General features: G+C 45.9%; 1 protein-coding gene and 1 long non-coding RNA gene across 5 annotated transcripts in view; one reads left to right on the top strand and one right to left on the bottom strand.

Moving 5' to 3' along the window:
- Nucleotides 1-21,466, bottom strand: part of POU2F2 (POU class 2 homeobox 2) — a 107,675-nt gene that overhangs the window by 56,889 nt on the left and 29,320 nt on the right. For 2 of the 4 annotated variants that reach the window (XM_078380330.1, XM_078380331.1), the window contains exon 1: nt 13,149-13,248. The exons of 1 other annotated variant lie outside the window; for it this stretch is intronic. In XM_078380330.1, the coding sequence (XP_078236456.1) occupies nt 13,149-13,248 (100 nt within the window). Of the gene's footprint in view, nt 1-13,148; nt 13,258-21,466 lie in introns of those variants that run through there. One more of the 4 variants, XM_078380329.1, reaches the window with a different exon arrangement.
- LOC140702104 (uncharacterized) lies at nt 13,172-18,436 on the top strand. The gene is made up of 2 exons (XR_012081155.2): nt 13,172-13,259; nt 16,240-18,436. It is a non-coding gene; the product is annotated as an uncharacterized LOC140702104 (long non-coding RNA).

Here is a 21,466-nt window from a genome sequence, read left to right as displayed (position 1 = left end):
AAGTGACAAAGGTAGACATAGCTTCATACAATAATTTAGCACTCTTTTGAATAATATTCTGTGGTCCAGAACAGTCATGGATAGAATTCAGGTCTGCTAGACCTACTTTGTTTCTACCTAAGCCAACCAACCAGAGCCAGCTACAAAACAGTGGTTCAAGGGACCAAATCAGTTAATAACCTATAGCACTCTACAGATATAAATCTGCATTTTTAACTAGTCTCCAGTTGCTGTTCCCGACTGAAGTAGACCCACTGAATCATTAGGATTTATGTAAGTATTGTCTGGCAATTAATTTCAATTGCTCTACTCTCTAGTTGAGACTATCTTCAGGATACTTGAGTTGCTAAATGTCCCAGATAACTACGTCCTTAATTTGGGATGAGGTGTTTTTCTTATCATTCAACAATTGGGATTTACAATTTATGGCAATTTACCACAGATAATTCCAGCAATACCTATAGATCCCAGTTTACATCTCACCTTCTCCTGATGTATAGCATTTTCACAGTATTTTTCTAAACTCTTAAAATTCTACATAACAGTCCTTCCACCAACATATGAAAATACCTCAAATACAGTGTTATGATCATAGAACATTCCTCAGTTCAGGTGCGGAAGGGCTGAACTAGCCATGGAAATAGGAAATATGATGCCTCCCCAATCTAGGATGCGGCAAGCTAAGGTATCCTTGCTCTTAAACTAGTAATACACAAGCTAGCCTGAGACATAAATGTAGTTCCTGGCAATGGCAAAAAGAACCAGTGGGCCTTTAAATACCATATTTTTCCATGTATAAGACTATACTTTTGTCTAAAATCTTTAGCCTAAAAATTGAGGGTCGTCTTATACACAGAAGTAAGCTGAGGAGAGAACAAAAACAAGTGGAGGGGAAAGCAGGGATCAAAGCGATCCTGCAGCGCTTTGATCCCTTTCCCCCTGCACTTGCTAAGCCCCACTTAGATTTCTTAATTTTGGATTAGAAAAGTGGGGGGCATCTTATACTTGATGGCGTCTTATACACAGAATTGTTTTATCAGAATTTTAGATACAAACCCTTATCCAAACAACTGAAGCATATGCTCATCTTTTCAACTACAGCGCTCTTCCCGCATCTATGTTCCGCTAATAACGGCTGTGTCATCTTCAACTATCTATCCACCTGTTTGAGGCTGGTCTACACAGGCATCTCCGATTTGGCCCGCTCAACAATCATAATGGCTAAGTTAGGCCGAGAATCAATGACTGGCCTGTGGTCTTCCAGCCTTGTTTCACAGAATTCAAATTTAAAATCAGCCAGAATTTAAAATCCAGATTCGTCCAGAACAAGTCCAGTATTCTGCCCACTGCACCCATGTTTTACCATCATATTTTACCCCAGGACCAAAAAGATTAGGAAGCCCTGCTTTAGGTTGAATACTGTGCAAGATACTAGGACATCCATGGAATGAAATCAGCAGATGTGGGGAAACGTAGCTTTTAAACTTAGTTAAGAACTTTTCCAGTCTCTGGAAATTAGCAGGATTTATTTCAAAGTGAAAAGGCCAAAATAAAGGGGGAAAGGAGCCTGAAAATTGATGAAGGATGTTCTTCTCTGGAAATTGTGAAATGGCCTATTTTAGTTGTGTTTTTGTGGGATTTTACAATTTGAAATTGACAGATGGCTTTCTTTTTTGCAACCCACCTTGAGGGTCTGGTTATGATGGAAAGGTCCACAAAATGTTAGAAAGGGATAATGATGCCAACGCTTACTACTTAGGTGGCAGGATTCTGTGTGTGTGTGAGAGAAGAGAGACAGCAAGAGAGAGAGAGATAGCAAGTGTTTAAGAGACTTTGCACTAAGGTATATTTGTAGCACAAAATCTGTCCCAGCTGGTGTGATTTCCACATATTACTCCAGTAAATATACAACCTGAGACTACATTTCTTGAAATAATGCAAATACCGGAGGTCACAATGGTAGATGAGGAGAACTGGTAGAGGGAGTGCCTTTTGCCTCCATTTTTCAGAACCCCAACTGGGGAATGAGCAAAAACTAGGGAAGCAAAAGGGAAGATGTCAGCGTGCATAAGAAAAGTACTCATTCTCTACTGCAAATATCTCTTTCCTTGTATTAATGTTGCCGGACAGTTCCACCTTAATGGCTGCATTGTTACTTAAGAGCATATTCCAGTGTTACTTCCCTCGGAGTAAACATGGCATAGGATCTGGCTGAAAGTTAGACGGAGGTTCTGAACATAAAAGCTGTTCCTTTCGGGCACCTGTGGAGTGGGCCATTATCCTAAGTGCACCATTTATACTACTACACCCTTTATAATAAGCCTCAGCGAGCTGAATTCTCCCAAGCGCTCTGTTCTCATTTCATCACAATGTTGAAATAGAGCGGACAACTTGGTATTATGGAGAAGTGTATTTGTTAATCAATTACATAGGTTCGTTGATGGGCAAATTGCTTAAGTAGCTTCACCTTGCGTAATACAGCTTGCAGTAAGGGCTGCTACCCCTCACATTCTACAGATGTGGAACCAAAATAGGTTTCAAGCATGTATTGATCCTCTGTTTATTATTCAGAAGGCCACTGTTTATTATTGGCATTCATATCTAACTTTTCCTTCAAGGTGTGCGGTTGCTTCAAAATCTGATAAACAGCTGGCTTTGCTCCTCCCTACTTAATCCTCACAACCCAGCTAGGTCAGGCTCACTGAGTTTCATGACTTCCTTGGACTAGAACCAGAATGCCCAGAGTCTCAGTATAATGCTCTAACCTCTACACTACTCACGAAATCCGAGAGAAGCGCCTGGAGATGTACAAAAAAGGTACGCGCTACGACTTCCCCGCTTGGAACTCCATGAAGAAAGAACAAACCATCTCATACTTTCTCCGGGACTGGGGAAACCAAAGGGTAGCACAAACTGGCCTTACTCATAAGCCAGCGAGCTGAGGACCATTCTCTCAGTCCCACCACCCCCACAGGCGCACTTGGTGGAGACATGGCCTTCTCGATTGCTGCTCTCAGACTTTGGAACTCCCTCCCACTGGAGGCCCAGCTGGCCCCATCTTTGCTGTCCTTCCATAAACAGGCAAAGACCTTTCTCTTCCGGCAAGCTTTTCCTTAGTGTCTGGCAGCCTGAGAAGGTTTTTCTTTTAATGCACTGTTGGGATCTGTTGCTTTAAAATGTGTTTTTAGTAATAATCTTATTGACTGCTCCAAAGATGATATTTGTTTAATTCTTTTTTAATATTTGTGTGCACATTGTTTGTAGCTTTTAAATATCTTGAATATTGCCTTTTAGTGGTTGTAAGCCACCTTGGGTCCTTTTAAGGATAAAGGTGGGGTAGAAATATTTAAAATAAATAATAAAATAACACCCAATTATAAAACTAAAGTAAACTGATTTGTAAAATTGCAGGCTTGTGTTAAGACTGAAGTGAGTTATCCCACCTCTTAAGGGACTTCTGCTTTTAATAACATGCTAACTGCATCATCTACTTCAGTTCTTAAGATGCTTTACCTACAGGAAACAACTATATTATCTTTCAACATCTGTAAAGTGGTTAGAAAATGTTGATCATTTTATAAATGCTACATAACAATGATGATAATAGAGGGACAAAGAAAAATAACTTAGCACAGGGGTGGGAAACCTTTGGCATCCCAGATTTTTGGACTAAAACTCCCAGAATCCCCAGCCTGCATTGTCAATGATAAAGGACTATGGGAGTTGTAGTCAACAACATTTGAAATGCCAAAGTTTTGACACCCCTGGCATAAAGCTATGCAGAAAGGGAACTACCTAATGTGGTGGAATGGATAGAAAGGCTGGCTAAGAGACCTGGGTTCGAATTCTCACTCCGCCATGAAACTCACTAGGGGAGTGGAACTGGTAAAACCACTCCTTAAATATCTCACTGACCTTGAAAGCCCTATTAGGGTCACTATAAGTTGGGCAGCACACACAACAAACATAACAGTGCACAAAGAGTCAACTTTGATTCTTGATGCCTGGAGTCAGAGGGAGCAGGATACTGGTTACCTCAAATTTCACTGACTCCTGTGTGACAAGTAAAGTGCTACATCTGGGGGCAGTTTCACTCCAAGGGCAAAACCTACCATCCCCAAGCCCTCAGGGACACAGATCGCATGAGATGCATGAGATTTCTCAACCTGATTCCCTCCAGATATTTTAGACGTCAACGCCAATGATCATTCAACAAGGTAGCTGGGGCTTGTTGGAGTTTTCCAAAACACCTGTTTGGGGAAGGCGGGCGTACACAGTTCAGAGAGTACATTCCTTGTGGATCCATTCAATATGTGGGTCCCCCTTTGAAACACACACACACACAGAGGCACATCACCTGTTGTAATAGCAGGCATTTTGCTGGTAAATAAACAAATATGTTATCTACTGGATCATACTGTTCTTAGCTTAAGATTTAAACACAGATATTTTGAAAACCATAAAATAGGTACCCAAACAGTTCTGTTCTACTAAGCAATCTGTACTCATCCTTACAGCTACTTTTCCCATGGCGACGGGCAAAGTCTCTACAAGGAATATGGTGGCCAGTTCCTTCATCTGAGCCTACGTTTCCCAGACAAACCACCGGACGCATCTGATCTTGGCAGGTTCCATGTTGCCACCATTCCCTTCAACCACCGGTTGTAGTTAAAGCATGCATCTTTCTGCACATGCTCGCCCTTGCAGATGTGATGCACTGCAAGTTTCCTAACCTCAAGATCTCTTAAACAAGTTGCTGTTCATTCCTATAGTATTTCGCAACGATACAATCGGGGTGGGGGTGGTTAGGATGCAAACCAGACGAACAACAGAACTTTAATTGGCGAACCATGGAAACTGAAAGATTAGCAAATTATACAAAGACTACGTATCAGCTGAGGAAGAATCAAGGAAAGCCCACATGTATATATCAGCTGCTTGCACATATAGCAAGTTGGAATGTAAACTAATCCCCAAACAATTCACGCACAACAATCAGACCCATCATAAAAATCTGTACATGTATAACCTTACAGCAGTTCAACAGCTGCTCTGCAACCCTTAGCAGGTACAAATGGTTCTGCTGCAGCCCCTTGCCCATTCGAGATAATATCCATGTAGCAACAGGCATCTTACAATGGCTGGCCAATAGCTATCTGCACACATATTCAACCCAAGAGACAGTATCGGGTACACAGTCACTCTACCACAAGAATCCGTACGCCAATACACAGGCGGGCCGTGGTCGGAGCAGGGGGCAGTCCAAAATGGTGCTGCGAGGCAACCCACCGCTCAGACTCCGAGCCACTCATGGCAGAAGCTGACTCACAGAAAGCTGTATAAACACCTCTTCTCCAGCATGCTGCACTGCAATCTTCCCGTTCCTACAACGCGTAGCCGCTGGCAGGGCTGATTCACACAATCTAACACTGTACTCTTTTTCACTCCATGCAGACTTCTTGTTGTTTTAAGGCTATTGAATATAGTCACCGAGAACCAGCTATGTGAACGATCTACAGCGGTTGCTTGCAGTGCTGCCTGCTGAAGGATCACACCTCTCATCATATGTGTCACAACAACTTACGCATTTGACAGACGGTGCTCATCATTTGCACCTGTATGAGCTAAATACCCCAAGAGACACTTGCAAATATTTGCGAGCCATACGTCAGCTTGTACTCTCATTCAGATAAGCTCCCAATCTAAAAAAGAAAGCCAATTTCCAAAGTTTGGGCCCATTCAAATGTAACTAAGAAACTCAGGATAGGGCTATGTAAAACAGAGTCCAACTCAAGCCATAGACTCCTATTGGAAAAGGTCAGAGCCATACCAAGACACCTTGCTGCCCGAGGCAAGGGATGAACCCCCCCCCCTCCATTCCATGTACAAAAGAGGACTAGGCTGGCAATTTAACCTTACTTAAAAACTGTCAGTGGGATCAGGCTCTTTTCCTGCAATCAGGGTAAGAGGCGGGTCTCAGGAAGGACTGTAGTAACACACGGGGGTTCTATCCTCCCGGAGAAGGGAAGGGCCAGGGATGTTGGCAAGTCTTTGTGTATGAGTCCCAATTCCAAGTCTTTGGTCCCAAGTCTGAGTCCCTATTAGAAACAATACTTTTTCCCCAGGAAAAAAAAGGGAGGTGATGGTTTGGTTCCGATTCACCAGTCGAGTCCAAGACATTGAAAAATCCTTACGTCGAGACCAGGTCAAGTCACTGGTGCAACTTAAGTCTGACTTGACAGTGAGTCCCACAAGCACCCCTGAGCATCTGCAACGAGGGACAGTTACCTAAGTCTATACAGTATAGTGACAGGGCAGATACAGGAGGGGGTGGAAGCCCTGCATTTGGAGGTCATTTTGCAATCTTCCATCATATACAGTACCTCAAGACAGGGCAGTATGATTACCCCACAAGCTACCATCTTGAGGGGATGCATAAGACTGCTAGGCAGTGACTTGGCTACATCTACCCAGTAAGCAGGGACTATCACTTACAAGCCAGCAGTTACGGCTAAGACCCATGGGTTATTACACACACACACTTACTTTGTCTTCACTGCCACACTCTCCATTAATACACAAGCGAACCTACAGACGGCTCTCATGGCCACTGTTCACATTAGTATAGCAGCCATTTTGCCTTCTCTACCAGAATTAAGAACCAACCTTTATCCAGACTGTGAAAGCAAGACAAGAGGAAAGAGGCTGGGATGACAGTTAAGAACGTAAAACACCCTCAACCTGGTAAAAGAGACTCATCAAGCAGAACAAGAGGGAGAGAACCGAACACCGGACGGTTGGGTGGAAAATGCAGGCACATAAGGAGATCGGAAAAGGTTCTCTGCGCTGAGAAAGGTGTGCGATGATCAGTAAAGCACAAGACAGCGGAGAAAATTCAGAGTGGCGGGAGATATGGGTGCAAGCAAAAGCCCTGCTCTTGGAGACTCCTGAGTGAAACCACTTACACACAAGTAGTCACTGGACTGGACTTTCAACCACCATGGTGCTTTAATATATTTTGATGACAAGGTGCGCTCTAGAGAGCTAAGTGTGGGTCTTCATCCTATGTTCCGAAATTAAGCGTAGAATTTCTTAAATGATTCTACAAATCCTTTTATTTCTAGCAGGAGAAGAGGAGGAATGAAATTCTTGGAAGGGTGGAACTAAAGCAGGAAAAAAAAACCAATATGTAGAGGAAAGAAGTCAAGAAAGGGAGAAAAATGATAAAGCCTGTAAGTGGAAGCAAAACAGAAATAAAAAGTTTTAAAAGGACAAAAAAAACCACACACACAGTGGCACCTTAAAGACTAACTTTTATCATTTTTTAATGTGAACTGTCATGGACAAAGTGCCATCATGTTTTTGTCTCTTTTTTCACTTTTTATTTCTATTTTGCTTTTACCTATAATGCTTGCGCAGACTAACACAACTATTCCCTTCCACAGCTAGGACTGATAAAGCCTAGGAGTTGCAGAATATTCGGTAGCGGGAGAGAGAAGAAATAGGTGATCAGGGGGAAAAAAGAAGGAAAGAAGGGGGAGAGAAAGAGAGGGTTAGGGATATAAACAAAAGATGGAGGATGAGATGGAAAACTCAAATGGAAAAGGATTAGAGCTAAGCGAGGGAGGGAGCAACGTGGGTGAGGAGTCCTGGATATGACAAGCAGGTCATAGGAAGTGCATTGGGGAGCTTACAGGTGTAGCCAATGGTCTATACTTTTGTGCTGGAGACATCAGGCCCAGATTCTATGTGGGCCTGTGCTGATGGTTGACTGTAAGGGGAAGCCACCTCCGAGAAGGACCTCCTGCGGCCAGCAGGAAGAGACAGCAAGGGATGCCCGGGGAGAAAGGTGGACAGACAGTAAGAGACGGAAAGGAAAAGCAGAGGCTAAGGGTCGGGAGGTGGGAGAACTGCCTCTGCAAGAAAAGACTTTACACCCTGCTCTCCTTCTCCTCTTCACACAGAAGCGCACACACACACACTTGCACATTGACCCCCCCATCATCAACGGCCAGTCCCTTGGGAAGCCTGTCCTTCTCCTCGCCCCCCCCAATCCTGCTGACCCTGGCGCGTGGCGGTGCCCGGAGGCTCGGCTGGAACAAAGGGCCCACAGCTCGGCCAATCAGGGTGTGCAGCTCTCCTGCCGCTGACCTTTTTATGATTATTATTTAAGGGAAAAAGCAGAGGCGAGGAGAGGGGAGGAGGCGGCGAGGGGAGGAAGAGGGGGAGGGGGAAAGAGGAATCGAGCTTTGCAAGGAAGAGATGGCCTTCCTGCGGCCACTGTATGGAAATACCTCTTCTCTTCCCCCCCCCATGCACGAATGCATTCTCTCCTGCCCAAGACCCACGCACCCACCCCTTGCACAAGCTTCTTATGAGTCCCAGATTGTCTGGGATCAAATAGGCCATGACCCACCAGGGCTACATCCTGGTTTGCCACTGCTGCAAAAGGAGCCACTCCCCAGGAGATAAACAATCTGCTCACTCGAGGGCTTATGGAAATGGCATGCATGTTTATGCCCCTTACAAAGGCAATGGCCCTTTAGTGGACCACCAAGCTGCTTCCTCCAGTCCTCACCTACTCTGATGTAGAATCACTGTCATAGGAGATGGGCGATGGAGCTAACTTTCCATCTCAGTGAACATCCTCATCTCCAATGGTGAAGTGTTTGCTGTGATTCAGAGCAAAAGATGGAGCCTTCTGGGAATAGCCCACCCGCAGTTCTTCATCCTCAGAGGTCAGACACTTAGGGGTACAGCAGTAGTAGATGGCTTTGCTTCCCACCCACCCCCCATTGATTCTGACACAATATATAGTTCCAGAACTTGTTGGCTAGTCTCTTCCATGGATTTGCCTAATCTTTATCTCTTAACTTAGTAATCTTGACATTCGGTGGCAGGCATTCACGAGATATGTGCCACAAACTAGTCCCAGCAGTCACACACAGTTACAAAATAAAGCACACACCTGCATGCACACCATGTACTCAACAAGCAAAGGGGCTGTGGATCTTAGAGGCTGGGATTGTAACCTCACCGGCTACCTGGCTAAATTAAATACAAAAGTAAATCCAATATAGTGAATGATCTATCGGGGGCTGAGATTACAACTTGCCAATTTTTGGTCAATCCAAAAGCCATCATCTATTGGTTCAAGCTAATTCTGGTTTCACTTAGCACCTATCCAAGTCATGTCACAGCATGCATGGAAAGCCTACCACCTGGTCCAATAGGTAGCAGTTTGACCATGTACTCCATTAAACAAAAGTATAGTACTGTACAAGAATGACACGTTACCAGCATTTATTGAATAAGCCACTGTTGACCTGTCTTACTGTATATATGTATACAGTAAATATTACACTGTGTGTGTATGAAATTATAAATATATGCATATGATATTTAAGAATAACTTTATTCAAGACTTTAATTGGCAAGTGCAAAGCATTTTGCCAAGAGCTGCATAATAAAAGTATTAATTTATTTGAAAGTAACACACATTCATAAAATTTCTATTTATTTGTGGAAACTTTGTGCTTCAAGTTCACAAAGGTTTCATACTCATGGAGGACTAACTTTGCCATTAGCAAATCATTGCTTGCCACTGTCAAGTGGCTATGTGGGAATTCAAGATATAACGTCTACTCAGATTTTCTGACAGGTGCCGCCTTTGATTTTGATCAGATCTCAAAGCAGACTAAATGAGCTCCAGCTACCCAAGCCGTGTAACCCCGAATCAAAGTTGAGAGTCAAAGCTGAAGTTCTCCATGGCTTTGAATTCAAATCCCGTCAGCCATCAACAGAAATGGATGCTCGAGCCTAAAACAGTAAATCTAAGATACGCTGTGGGGTGGAAAATATTGGGGGAAAGGGAAAAGGGCTTTCTTCAAAATTGCCCTTTTGCAATACGCATTGGGAATTTCCTAAATCAGTGTAACCTTTGTCCTTTACACATTCAGAAAGATAGGTAACTTCTAACTCTAAAGCTTACAACTGTATGCTGCTATTAAACCTAGCCCAATAGGTTTTCTAGTCCATCAACTAGGTAATTACAAATCTTTAAAGTTTAATATCAAACGCTAGATGCAACACATCAAGCGCATCTTCACCGGTGGTCTTTTTGTGTAAAAAACTTATTATTTTTAACGGAAGATAGAGACATTGCCTCATTCAACATGGTTTTTATATTAAAGTTATAAGAAATGCAACACACATACACACATGCTCTAGTCTGACATCACATGAATTAAACGTGTACAGCATTGTCCACAGACCAAAAGACACTCAAGGAGATATCATCTTGTGTTGGGAGACCAATAGCCAATATGTCTATCGGAAAATACCTGGTTGGCCATCTAAACCTCTGTCCCCCCCCCCATGTACCTATGATCAATCTCAGGGGGAAAAAATCTCAGGTACCCAGAACCCTAATAACTAATACCAATGGTGTAAAATCTTGCAGACGGTCCCTTGGAATTTATCCCCCCACATCCACACATACAGTAGTGAGCATTTGAGCAACACACTCTATCAATGTGATTCACCAAGACTCAGCTACAATAGACACCCTCCCCTTATTATGCAACAGCAATTCCAGCTTTCCCCTCATGCCACTGCAACAACTTTAGTGCAAAATCTGACTCACTTTGTGACACCCCACTCTTTCACTCCCAGCTGCAAAGGCACCTAGGACACAGAGGCACACACCCTACACACAGAGACACACTCACTTCTCTGGCCAGTGTATGTGTGTGTGCATGCGCGTGCATGTGCAGGGCTGGAGGTGGGGGCAGTTCCTATAGCCTGGAAAATCGATTTCTGCCTCTGAACAAGCTCCGCTTCCCAGATCTCCGGGTTCATTAGCACGGACTGGGCTTGACACCAATACAATTTCCACATCGTGCTGGCCGCAGCAGAGCTGGTGGGGGGGGGAAGGGTGCTCCTATAGGGCCGGTTCTGCAAAGCCACTTCACTGAACCCCCACCCCCACCTTGCCAGCCATGGAAGCTGATTCGGAAACCATCTCCCAGATACATCTCTTCCGTCGGGTTTCCCCGCGTTTTCCTCTTTGCTCCTTCTCCAGATTGCTTTCTCTTTCTCCCGACACCCTCTTCATGCCCTGACCCTACTCATTCTGAATCTCACGTGTCAAGTGAACTTGTGCAAAGCCACCGTGTTGGGGAATCAGTGGCCACGACACCTGGCTTCTCTTCCTAACTCTTGGCCTTGGGAAAAGGCCACGGAGTCTGAAGTCTACCTCTCAATGGTTATCACGAATTTGTTCATTGACAAATAAGCAACCCTAACCCTTACCACCTTAGCCACAACACCGCCATCCCAATCCTTACATGTATTTACTCAGCAGGCCTCATATCATCCACCACTTCTTAATTTTAGGAGACAGGAGATAAAAAATTTCCTCCAAGGTCACTTGAAAAGCCCTTCAAAGAGGTCAGCTCCAAGTCACTCCATCCTCCTTCTGATTACTGTTCACACCACTGGACCCCTAAACACACACGTGTTCCTCTTCAGAAGGCCTGTTCTTTGAAATAAGCCTCTTCATTCACTATTTTATGGCCGTGTCCGCAGCTGAATGGACCATCAAGAAGTCCAGTCCACCAGTACTTCTCCGAATGTACCCAGACAAAATGTTGCAGGGGAAGACAGAAACAAAATCGCTTGATACAAGAAAAACTTTATGTCTTATTCGGACAGCGCAGAACAATCCGGAGAGAATGCGTCAATTTATTGTGTTAAGGAGGAAAGAAAGGACAAAACAGAACTCATTGCTAGGGGTGGCGGAATCCATTCTTAAAATACAAGGGGACAAATCCTCTTTCATTTCCTGTTTGGAGCCCATAATCCCAAGAAAACAAGAGAATCCAAACATTTCAGAATTCAAGAATTTTACTTAGAGATCTTTGTAGGATAAGTGGAAGAGAGAGGTTGGCATATCAAGGGGGAGAATCTGGCCAACTGCAAATAAGAAACCATTGTGAGGGGAATTTGGTCGGAGGTGGGATAGTTAGATGATCCTGAGGACAGGGGGGGAAGCTGATATTTAAACTGTACATTTCTGGCAGGCTATCCAACCAGACCGGTCCTTAGTAAGTGTTTTAAGGTCCGCACCTGAGATCCAAAACAGACACGCTGGTGGTGCTGATGGTGCCGGCCAGGTCACTAAAAACCAGCACCTAAGGAAGGATGCTAATAACCCCAGGCAAAGAGATGGAGCCAGGCAAGATATGGGGGGGGGGGAGGTGGTGTTATTTGAGGATGCTGCCCAACGATCTCACAGGTGCCTTCTGCCCACTCCCACCCCCTTGTTCCCCCACCTCCAATTTCATCTGGAACGGGAGGGGGGAGAGAAAACCCTTCACCCCCACCTTCCCCCACCCCATCCCCCCAAACCCACACACCCGTTCCTCTTCCTAATATCCTGAAGCAATTCGGGAGATCAATGGGGGGGTGGGCGTGCGGGTGGGAGAACAGCCTTTCCATGGGGGATAGGAATAATACCTTGCTAATTGAGAATGTGGGGGGAGGAGGAAGAGGATGCAAATCTCCCCCCCCCCCCAACAAAGTTGGTCTCCCCCACCTTTCCGTTTTGTTCTGGGATGTTTATTTTTTTCTTTTTTAAAAAATTCTTTGGCGCTCCTTCTCCCGCTGGCCCGGTCGCCCCTCTCTCGCGGCTCTCGCCTCCGCTGCCTGCTACCCTCGCCGCCGCCGCCGCCCCCCCCAACCCGGCCCCCACCCCCTCCGCCTATCGACCGCAGGATGCCGGCGCCGGAGGTTCGATACGGAGCAGTGACACTCCGGATCAATACCGCATGAATAAAAACCCCGCTCGCACATCTCCGCTTTCTTCCTCTCCCTCGTTCCCCTTTTCTTTCCCTTCCTTTCTCTCTCGCTCGCTCGCTCGCGATCCCCTTCTTCTTCTTCTTCTTCCCGGAGTTGCGGGGCGCTTCGTCCTCTCCTAATTTTTTTTTATCCTCCCCCCCCCATGGGTACCGGGTGTTTCCCTGCCTTCTTCCTGGGGGGGGGTCATCTTCCTCGCCTTCCTTCCCTCTTGTCTGTCGGTCTCTCTCTCTCTCTCTCTCTCTCTCTCTCTCCTTTCCTCCCCCCCCAACCCACCCACCCCTTCTTACCGTTTGCAGAGCGCAGGGCGAGCGGCGACTTGAGGCGCCATCCGTTCTCCGGGCCGGCGGATCTTGGGAAGACCAAGGGGACCGGCAGCGGAATGAACATGTCGGGGACCTGTGAGTGACACTCCGCATAACCCCACGGAGGGAAAAAAATATAAACATATAGATAGATCGGAAAGGGTTGGGTGGGTGGGTGGGTGGGGGAGGGGGGAAAGAGAGAGAGAGAGAGGGGTGGCGGGGTCCGGGTGGGGTGGGGGGAAGCACACACGCTGGACAGGTGATGATCGGCCAAGAATGGCAATCCACCCAGGCTGGGGATGGGGGGGGGGTGTCGCGGAGTGGAAATCGGACAGATCTCTCTCTCTCTCTCTTTTCTCTCCCCCCCTCACCCCGCTTTCTGCACTTACACACGTGCGTGTCTGTGGGGGGGGGTGCGCACATATGAGTGTGTGTGTGTGTCCGCGTTGCAAGGACGTGTGGGGTTTGGTCACTATAGCCGGACAGGGTGCATCATTTTAAAGCTTTTTGGGGGGGGGGAGGTAAATGGGGTGAGGGAGCAGGTGAATATGTGCCTGGAAGTGTGGTGTGTGTGCGTGCGTGTGTGTGTGTGCAACACGCCGATCCCCCCCCGACAGCGCCCGTGTGTGCGTGTCTGTCTTGCCCCCTTTCACGACATCAATGGGCCCCGCTTAGCTCCGTCCGAATTTCTCGCTCCCTCCTCCTCGCTTGCCCCCCCCTTTCCATCTCTCTCTCTCTCACACACACACACAGCCTCCGATTCCCACTTTATTGTCTTCTCCGTTATCTCTCTCTCTCTCTCTCTCTACCCCCCCCCGGTTTCCACCTCCCTCTCTCCTCCCCACCACCCCGCTTTGACAGATGACATCCAAGCCAGCGACCTGCCGTCCCTCGCAATCCCCCCCATGGGGGGCTCTGCTTCCAACCTCCCCCCCCCCGTTTTGCTTCACTCTTTGCACAAGTAGAGTCCACCCAGACAAAAGCAATTATTCCTTAGGTACAAGCTTCGTGTGGGTGTTGAATGGGGGAGGGAAACAAGCGGGAGGGGGGGCAGGAAGGATGAATTACTGACACCCCAAGAATAAGCTTTCCTCGCCTCTCTTCCCACCCCCCTTCTTTTTTTCTTTTCAAAAATTAACACACCCTTCACACCTTCCGATTCCTCTTTGCCGGGGCTAAAAATAAACCCTTTAATCAGGCTCATCACGCTGGGCTTCTTTCCATCACTTCAATTAGCAGCGGCCCCCCCCCCTTTTTTTTTTTCTCTCCCGCAGCCCGGACCAGCGATCACAGCCCCCGTCCTGGTTTATTGTGAGACCGTTTACACCGACCATCGCTGCTAGGGCTGTCATAAGAAAGGGGTGACCTTCCCACCCATCCACCCGCTCCAAAAAGAAACCAGCCCACGGGAGAGATCCTGAGCTCGGCCGGGCTTCTGCGGGAACTCTTTCCCGGCCACAGACTTCCAACCCGGCCGCCGATCGCGGCTGGCTGGTGGCGGGCTCACTTTCGCTTTCCGGGGCAGCCCCCGCGCCTTGCTCCCGGTTTGCGCTCCGCCTCGCCTCCCTTGCAACAGCTCCCTTGACAAGGGGGATCGCTGCTTCGGGGCGGGGGTGGGGAGAGGGGCAGGAAAGGCCGGTCCCCATCGCCCAGATCTGCCTGGGGTCGCTGGCTCCGGATTTCACGTCCGGCTTCTCCCCGCCCCGGGGGGGGGGTTCCTTCACCCAATGGTCGAACTTGGCACGGTTTTAAAAAATGCACACGCATTCAGATGTGACTTCTCTCTAGACGAAGGCGAATGGGTTGAAGGGGTTGTTTTGCTTTTAGGGGGTGGGGGGATCCCCCCCTCTGGTACCTACCCACCCACCCACCCCCAAAGTGCCAGGTACGTATGCGAACAAGCAGCCCATAGCTGTGGCTGACAGCCTGGCAAGGGGGCACCGTCCCAAGGAAATAGGGACAGGGCGAGAACCGCCCATCAAAGTGGCTAGAAAGAAGGTGTGCCAAGGCCCCTCTGGTCTAACCCCCCCCCCCCCGATTTCCTTCCCCATCTCTGTCACAAAGATTTTGCAGGATTTTAAAGCGGGAATGATGGGAAACCTGCTAAACCCCTTAAACAGGAGGAAGGGGATATGTCTGTTTCGCCCGGACTAGAACTACGCAATGATGCGGGGAGCGATCCTTTTTTTTCTCCCCTGTAAATCAAGTGGTACCCCTTTTTCACATCCTTTCCCCGCACCATAACATTTCTGTTATAGTGTAGCTGGATTAAACCAGCCACGGGAGTGGGCAAGCCGACCGCGGCCGCAGCCAAGGCCAGCCAAATGCAGGAAAGGAAAGGATCCTGCCACGACCCACCCGAAAGGGGTGTGTTCTTTTTTTAAGAAAGCATCGCACCCGCCCGAGGCCATTTCTGCGATCCCCCGTCCCCTCCACGGACACAGACGGATTCCTCCTTTCCCCTGGTTCCTTTTTATCAGAGTCCCCTACTAGGGACTGCCTTTTAAACCACTGGGTCAACAGGAGAGCCATCCTCTGCCTTCCCTTTGAAGGGCCTTTTCATGTATCGTTTAATTCCCCCCCCAAGTCAGCTTTGTTTGTTTGTTTGTTTGTTTTCGAAAGGTCTGGGATCGCGGAGAAGGGGGGGGAAGTAAAGAGAAGCGAGGCGCAAAGAGAGAAAAATGTATGGAGAGAGCAACGTGGGAGACACAATCTATGAAAGGGAGAGAGAAAGGCTTCTGGATGGGCAATGGGACGGACATGTATTAGTGGGAGAGAAGCAGAGGGAGCGAGGGGGCATATATGAGGTAATATAGATAGATATCAGATTGATGGAGGGGCAAATAGATGAATATGTATGGGGCAGAGGGGGAGAGACAGGGATGCAGAGGATAAGAAGAAAAGACAGAGGAAGGGGAGAAATGCCCGTGAATGGGACAGGAAGGGTGCAATTATTTGATTCAGTACCACAATGGTGAGGTCAAAAATTAACTGCTGCTAGCATTAAAGTGAGGGGTGTTAATGTGTTCCCCCCCCCTTTTCATTCTCTCTCTCTCTCCCCCTTCTCTGTCTCTAGGTCATCAGAAGGCAAAATTTACAACACATACACAAGCAGGCACCTCCGCATCTTCTTTAGTAGACACTCCCCCATATTCTAAAAACCAAACTGGAGATTACAGCTATTTTGGGTTGTGTTTGATCCTACCTGAAGAAGTGGGTTTGTGGGGAGGGGGGGTTGAGTGAAGCTGAAAACCGGGTGTCTGTGCACAGCCATTTCAGCTTGGGGGGGGGGGGGAGGTTGGTCTGTGCCAATAATAAACCACCCTAGGAAAGCAGAGCAGAGTCCATCGCAAATCCACCTGTCCAAAGAAGCCCAGCAGAGTCACAGAACCAGATTTGGTCCGTTTTTCTGCCAAAGCCACTTCTCAAATTGCCATGCCCACTTCCTGTAATCTACATGTGAAACTTAAAGACACCACCTTGAAATTTTGCTAATCTATATTTACTCCATGGCTCGATGTCTCTTTTCAGATGAAAGGACGTTGTTACTGGCTCTTGTGAAAACGGGCTTATATTTGCTTCACCACTCATGCACTGTAGCCCAAACAAGCTGAAGAACTGCACTGCTCTAAAAGTGTGCATCCTGAATATATCTCTTCCAGTCTCCACCCTGTCTGCACCAGTATCTACTGGGTGTGGGTGGGAAAAAAAATGGCTTCGCAACCTATCCTCAGCAAACTGGCTGAACTAGAAATTGAAAATAATCACCCTCAACATTCAGCTCATCTCTAATTTTATTGTTGCCCAAAGTATTCTTCCTTCTCTTAAGGCATAATTTTAATTAATACCTTACCTTTCTACAACAGTATTCAATACTATGGGCGAAGAACAGAGAGAACGGGAGGTGAAAGGGAAGAGTGCATGTGAAATAATGGGTAAATAGAGGTGGGTTTTATCTATATAGGCTGGGTTTCAAAGAGTCGCTTTAGATGAGCTGAAAGGCTTGTGATTTTGACTATTTCTCTTTGAATAGCAGGCCCCTTTCCTTCATGCTGTATCACAAACTGCTTTTGAAAGAACCCTCAGTTTCAAAAAAAAAAGGCATCTGTGTGAGAGCAGCATGCCAAAGCCCTCAGCTAAGAGGAAACAATCATGTAGTTCTTTGGATCTTGGCCTTAATTTCTCTGCTCCTAGACATATCATATAGATGGTGAGGGTTTTTTCCCCCCTCCAAGCCCAGCTTTCATATTGTCCATTGTGCATTCTAACTGCAATTTAGAGATAAAGGTGTGTCTTGCTATTGATTAACACACAGGTAAAAACTGTGCTTAGAGGCCCAGATAAATGGGCGGGTATTGAACACCGCCATCTACATCGCACAAGATGGATTAGAAGACAAATTCTCTTCACACATCAGGCTGCACTGTTGTAGATCTGATAGGTACTAATGTACTGGGCATTGCATCCAGGCTTCCCAGTCTAGGATCAGAAATTGGGTGAGAATACCTAATTGTTGGTGCTGGCAGCCGGTGGAAAGATCCCATCACATGTCATTTTTGTTGAGTAAATGATTCCCGGTCAAGAAAGGAAATCTACCTGTAGATGAGAAATCCCACTGTGCCTAGCTTTCGCTCCATGGAATGGATACACAATCACATCATTTTTCTCCTCATTACTCCGGGAAAAGTAGGACCATTAGCTACAGTGTGGTAGTATCATAATTAACACACATATGCAGACATTTTTGCTACTCTTGTGTGACATGTATAAAATAATATGGGAAATATGTTAACAGGGAAGACAATCTGTATTATATCAAAATTTGAGTAACAATGCTTGCTATTTTGCACTGTATAAGATCTGATGCTATGCAGTACTAGAATTTAATGTGTGTGTTTTTGCATGTATTAGCATTCTTCCTTCATTTAGAATTAAGTTTGGAGGAACATGTAGCATCTCATTCCCTACCATCTCATATTTGTTCACCTTCAGTCCATTCATTAAAAAAAAAGTTTAATTATAGCCTTTTCTCCTGTACAATATAACACCCACATTCCACTCTGGGCCTACTTCCAAAGGACTACGGGAATCTAAAAGGACAACATCCAGGCTTACAAACCCGATGCAATACAAAGGAGGAAGCAAATTCAAAAACACAATTTAATGGAGCAATTCACAGACTGTCTTTTAAAAATTACTGAGAAATCTGGAATTAATATTCTTGTTAAATGTTTTTTTTCATTCAAACCTTATTAAACTCTTGCTGCTGCTTATGTTTTTAATAGTGCTCTTTAATTTGAAACCAATCGCGGGGGGGGGGGGGAGATTGAAAATTAGTTTGGAGGAGATCCTTTTTTCTTTTCTTTAAGCGAGAAATTCAATCTGAAATGGCTCTTCTCCTCCAGAAAGTAAAATAAAATTTAGAAAAGGGAATCAGAGCAACAAGGTGAGGAGAATGGAAGACAGGCTTTCTCTGTTGCTGCCGAACACTGGGGTGTCTTCAGTGATCGTATATGGTGAAGGAAAGCAGCCTTCTCGGGCTGTTTTCCCCTTTATCTTCTTTTAGGCTGTACATGCGGAGATAACCTAGGAAGCCTGCATCCTCATTTCCCTGCTTCCTAGAAAAAGGAAGGCAGGGAAGTGGAGATGTTTTGCAAAAAGATCGCTGCAGAAGATCTTTAGCAAAAATGGAGGCGGGGAAGGGATCTCGAGTAAGACATGGGAGAGAAAACACTGGGGGGTAAACGATCATCAACAGGGGGCAGTGGTTCCATGTTCTGCTTTGCCTTATCTCACACATCAGCATTCAAATCACCCAGCCCTTGGAACGACCCTTTCCATTTGTGGCAAATACGGTATATCCTCTTGAATCTTCACCCTTTTCTCTTGTGGGGCCAAGAGCCAAGGAAAGAGTTAGCATGGTGGAAAACTCCACCACACAGAGAGAACTGTGCCGTTTGTGGCTTCGTGCACATACAACGGAATGAAAGGCAATGTCGTCCCCCATCCTCAAAAAAAGTTATGGGCGAGACTATCACCTGTTTTAAAGTATTGCAGAAGGAACTGGCCCCAAAAAAGAGAAACACAGAGACACACAAGAATCAGGTATGTTCCACTTTGTCTTTCAGGTCCTGAATGAAAGGCAAAGATCCTGGGGAACATTTTTCTTGCAACCTTAGAAACTCAGTCAGTGTAAACATTGGGCTTAAGTGTATAAATTTCTCATCTCAATCCCTAATCCTCTATTTGAAGTATTAATCGAAATAGTAATAACCATGTGTTGTCAAGTCAATTGTGATCCTTTTCAGGGTGTTCTAGGCAGAGAGCGCCAGGAAGTGGCTTACCATTCCCTTCTTCTGGGGGCATCCCAGGACTGTGCAGCTTGCCCAGGGCCACCCAGGCTGGCTCTCCTTAGATGCATGGTAAGGAATTGAACTGCCAGCCTCTGACTCTGCAGCCAGCTAACGCACTGAGCTATCCAGCCAGATATTAGCAGCGTGCAATAGCATATATATAGGGACAAAATCCCTTGTCATGCCATCAAACAAAACAATATATATAATCTGCTATGTTTTTATACAGGTCTTTTAATGTGCTTTAAAATTTCTAGCCATCAGGCAAAGCAGGGACACATGCGTTCTAGAGGGAAAATGGCAGAACTGCAGCAGCCCCCAATTTCAAAGCATCAACTGCTGTTCAGCTTTGAAAGATGCTTGTCTTTTTTGCAGCAAAATTTCCTCCGAGAAAACAGTACATGAGCACATGAGCACATGAGTCTATGTACTGTATAGGGTTCTCTCACCTGTGTGCCTACTTTTCAGTCTTTAGCTCTTTCCTCTGCTCAACATTAAAACCCTGAAAAGTTCAAAGTGGTGTAATCCCCATTTCACAGAAACATCACCTTCTCCAGAGTCAACCAAAATGCATGTCTCATACACAGAGACTGGTACCAGCTTATTGTTGTAAATGTCTGAGCAACCAAATATTTTCAAGTCTTCACACGTGTGCACCTTACTGATCCCACTTCCTCCACATGCCCAGCTGCTGACTCAGGAAAATATATTTTAGGGGAACACAGTAAAGGATATCTCAGATATCACCCTAATATCCACGAACTATTTCTGCTCATTGGCTGGAATAGAAAGGGAGACGATGCCAAAGAGGAAACAAGAGGCTTCCACTTTCAGAATCACACGACTGGTTGAAAGGCTGATGTCTTAACTTTTGCCCACCCACAAAACATTACCTTGCTCATCCAGATTGGTTATACTGGTTTTCTAGACTTTAAATGCCTAAGAACACACCAATGGAAATCATTATCCAGAAGCCATCACCTTCCTAAAAAACAATCATCTGTTTCTCTTATTGTGCTACCATTTTTAAGGACATCTCCAGACATAATGTCAGGGCAATATTAATATACCTCTGGATTTTATTAATTATTTTTATTTTGTGGGGTGCTAATAGTAATTATGGAGCAAATTTGGACAAGGTAGCCTATCTATCCTTGATTTCCTGGGGCAAATCACACACACGCATACACCTGCTAGTAGACGACCTGTATTGTTCCTGTATGTTTTCATTTCCATAGCTAATAACTCTGACGAAGAACACTGATTCAGATTGAGGATGTGATACAGGGAGAAGCTACTACGCAGTAGCTCTAAGGCAGGCCCCCAGCAGTTGCCCTAATGAAAAGGGGGGAGGGAATGTTACTGATCTCCCAGTATTCTGTAGGCATACCCTATTTCCCCGAAAATAAGACCTAACCTGAAAATAAGCCCAAGTATGATTTTTCAGGATGCTTGTAATATAAGCCCTATCCTAAAAATAAGCCCCAGTTAAGTATACTGTAACCTCGCCCTCCACCTTTCTGCAGCAACCAGAAGAAGATGGTATGGCTGTAAAATAAAACATCTCCTGAAAATAAGCCCTAATGCGTTTTTTGGAGCAAAAATTAATATAAGTCCCTGTCTTATTTTCAGGGAAACACGGTAGATGTCAAGGGCTATCTTAACTGTTAGAGCAATGGAATCCATTACCTCAGGAGGTGGTGAGCACTCCCATGTGGGAAGCATTCAAGAGAAAATTAGATAACCCTCTGTCAGATCTGCTTTGATCTGGATTCCTGCCTTGAGCAGGGGGTTGGGCTTGATGGCCTTATAGGCACTCTTTCCAACTCCATGATTGTATGATTCTATTAAGTATGTGGAGAGAGAAATGGCCCTGGAAGCTAAGTGTAGTCTTGAAAGCATGGCTCTGTGTAAGTGTTTGCTTTCCATACAGAGTTCCCGAGTCCCTAT

Source organism: Pogona vitticeps, chromosome 9 (genome assembly GCF_051106095.1).
Source record: "Pogona vitticeps strain Pit_001003342236 chromosome 9, PviZW2.1, whole genome shotgun sequence".
Lineage (NCBI taxonomy): Eukaryota > Metazoa > Chordata > Lepidosauria > Squamata > Agamidae > Pogona > Pogona vitticeps.
The sequence above is the reverse complement of the archived record's forward strand: the minus strand, read 5'-3'. Positions and strand labels throughout refer to the sequence as shown.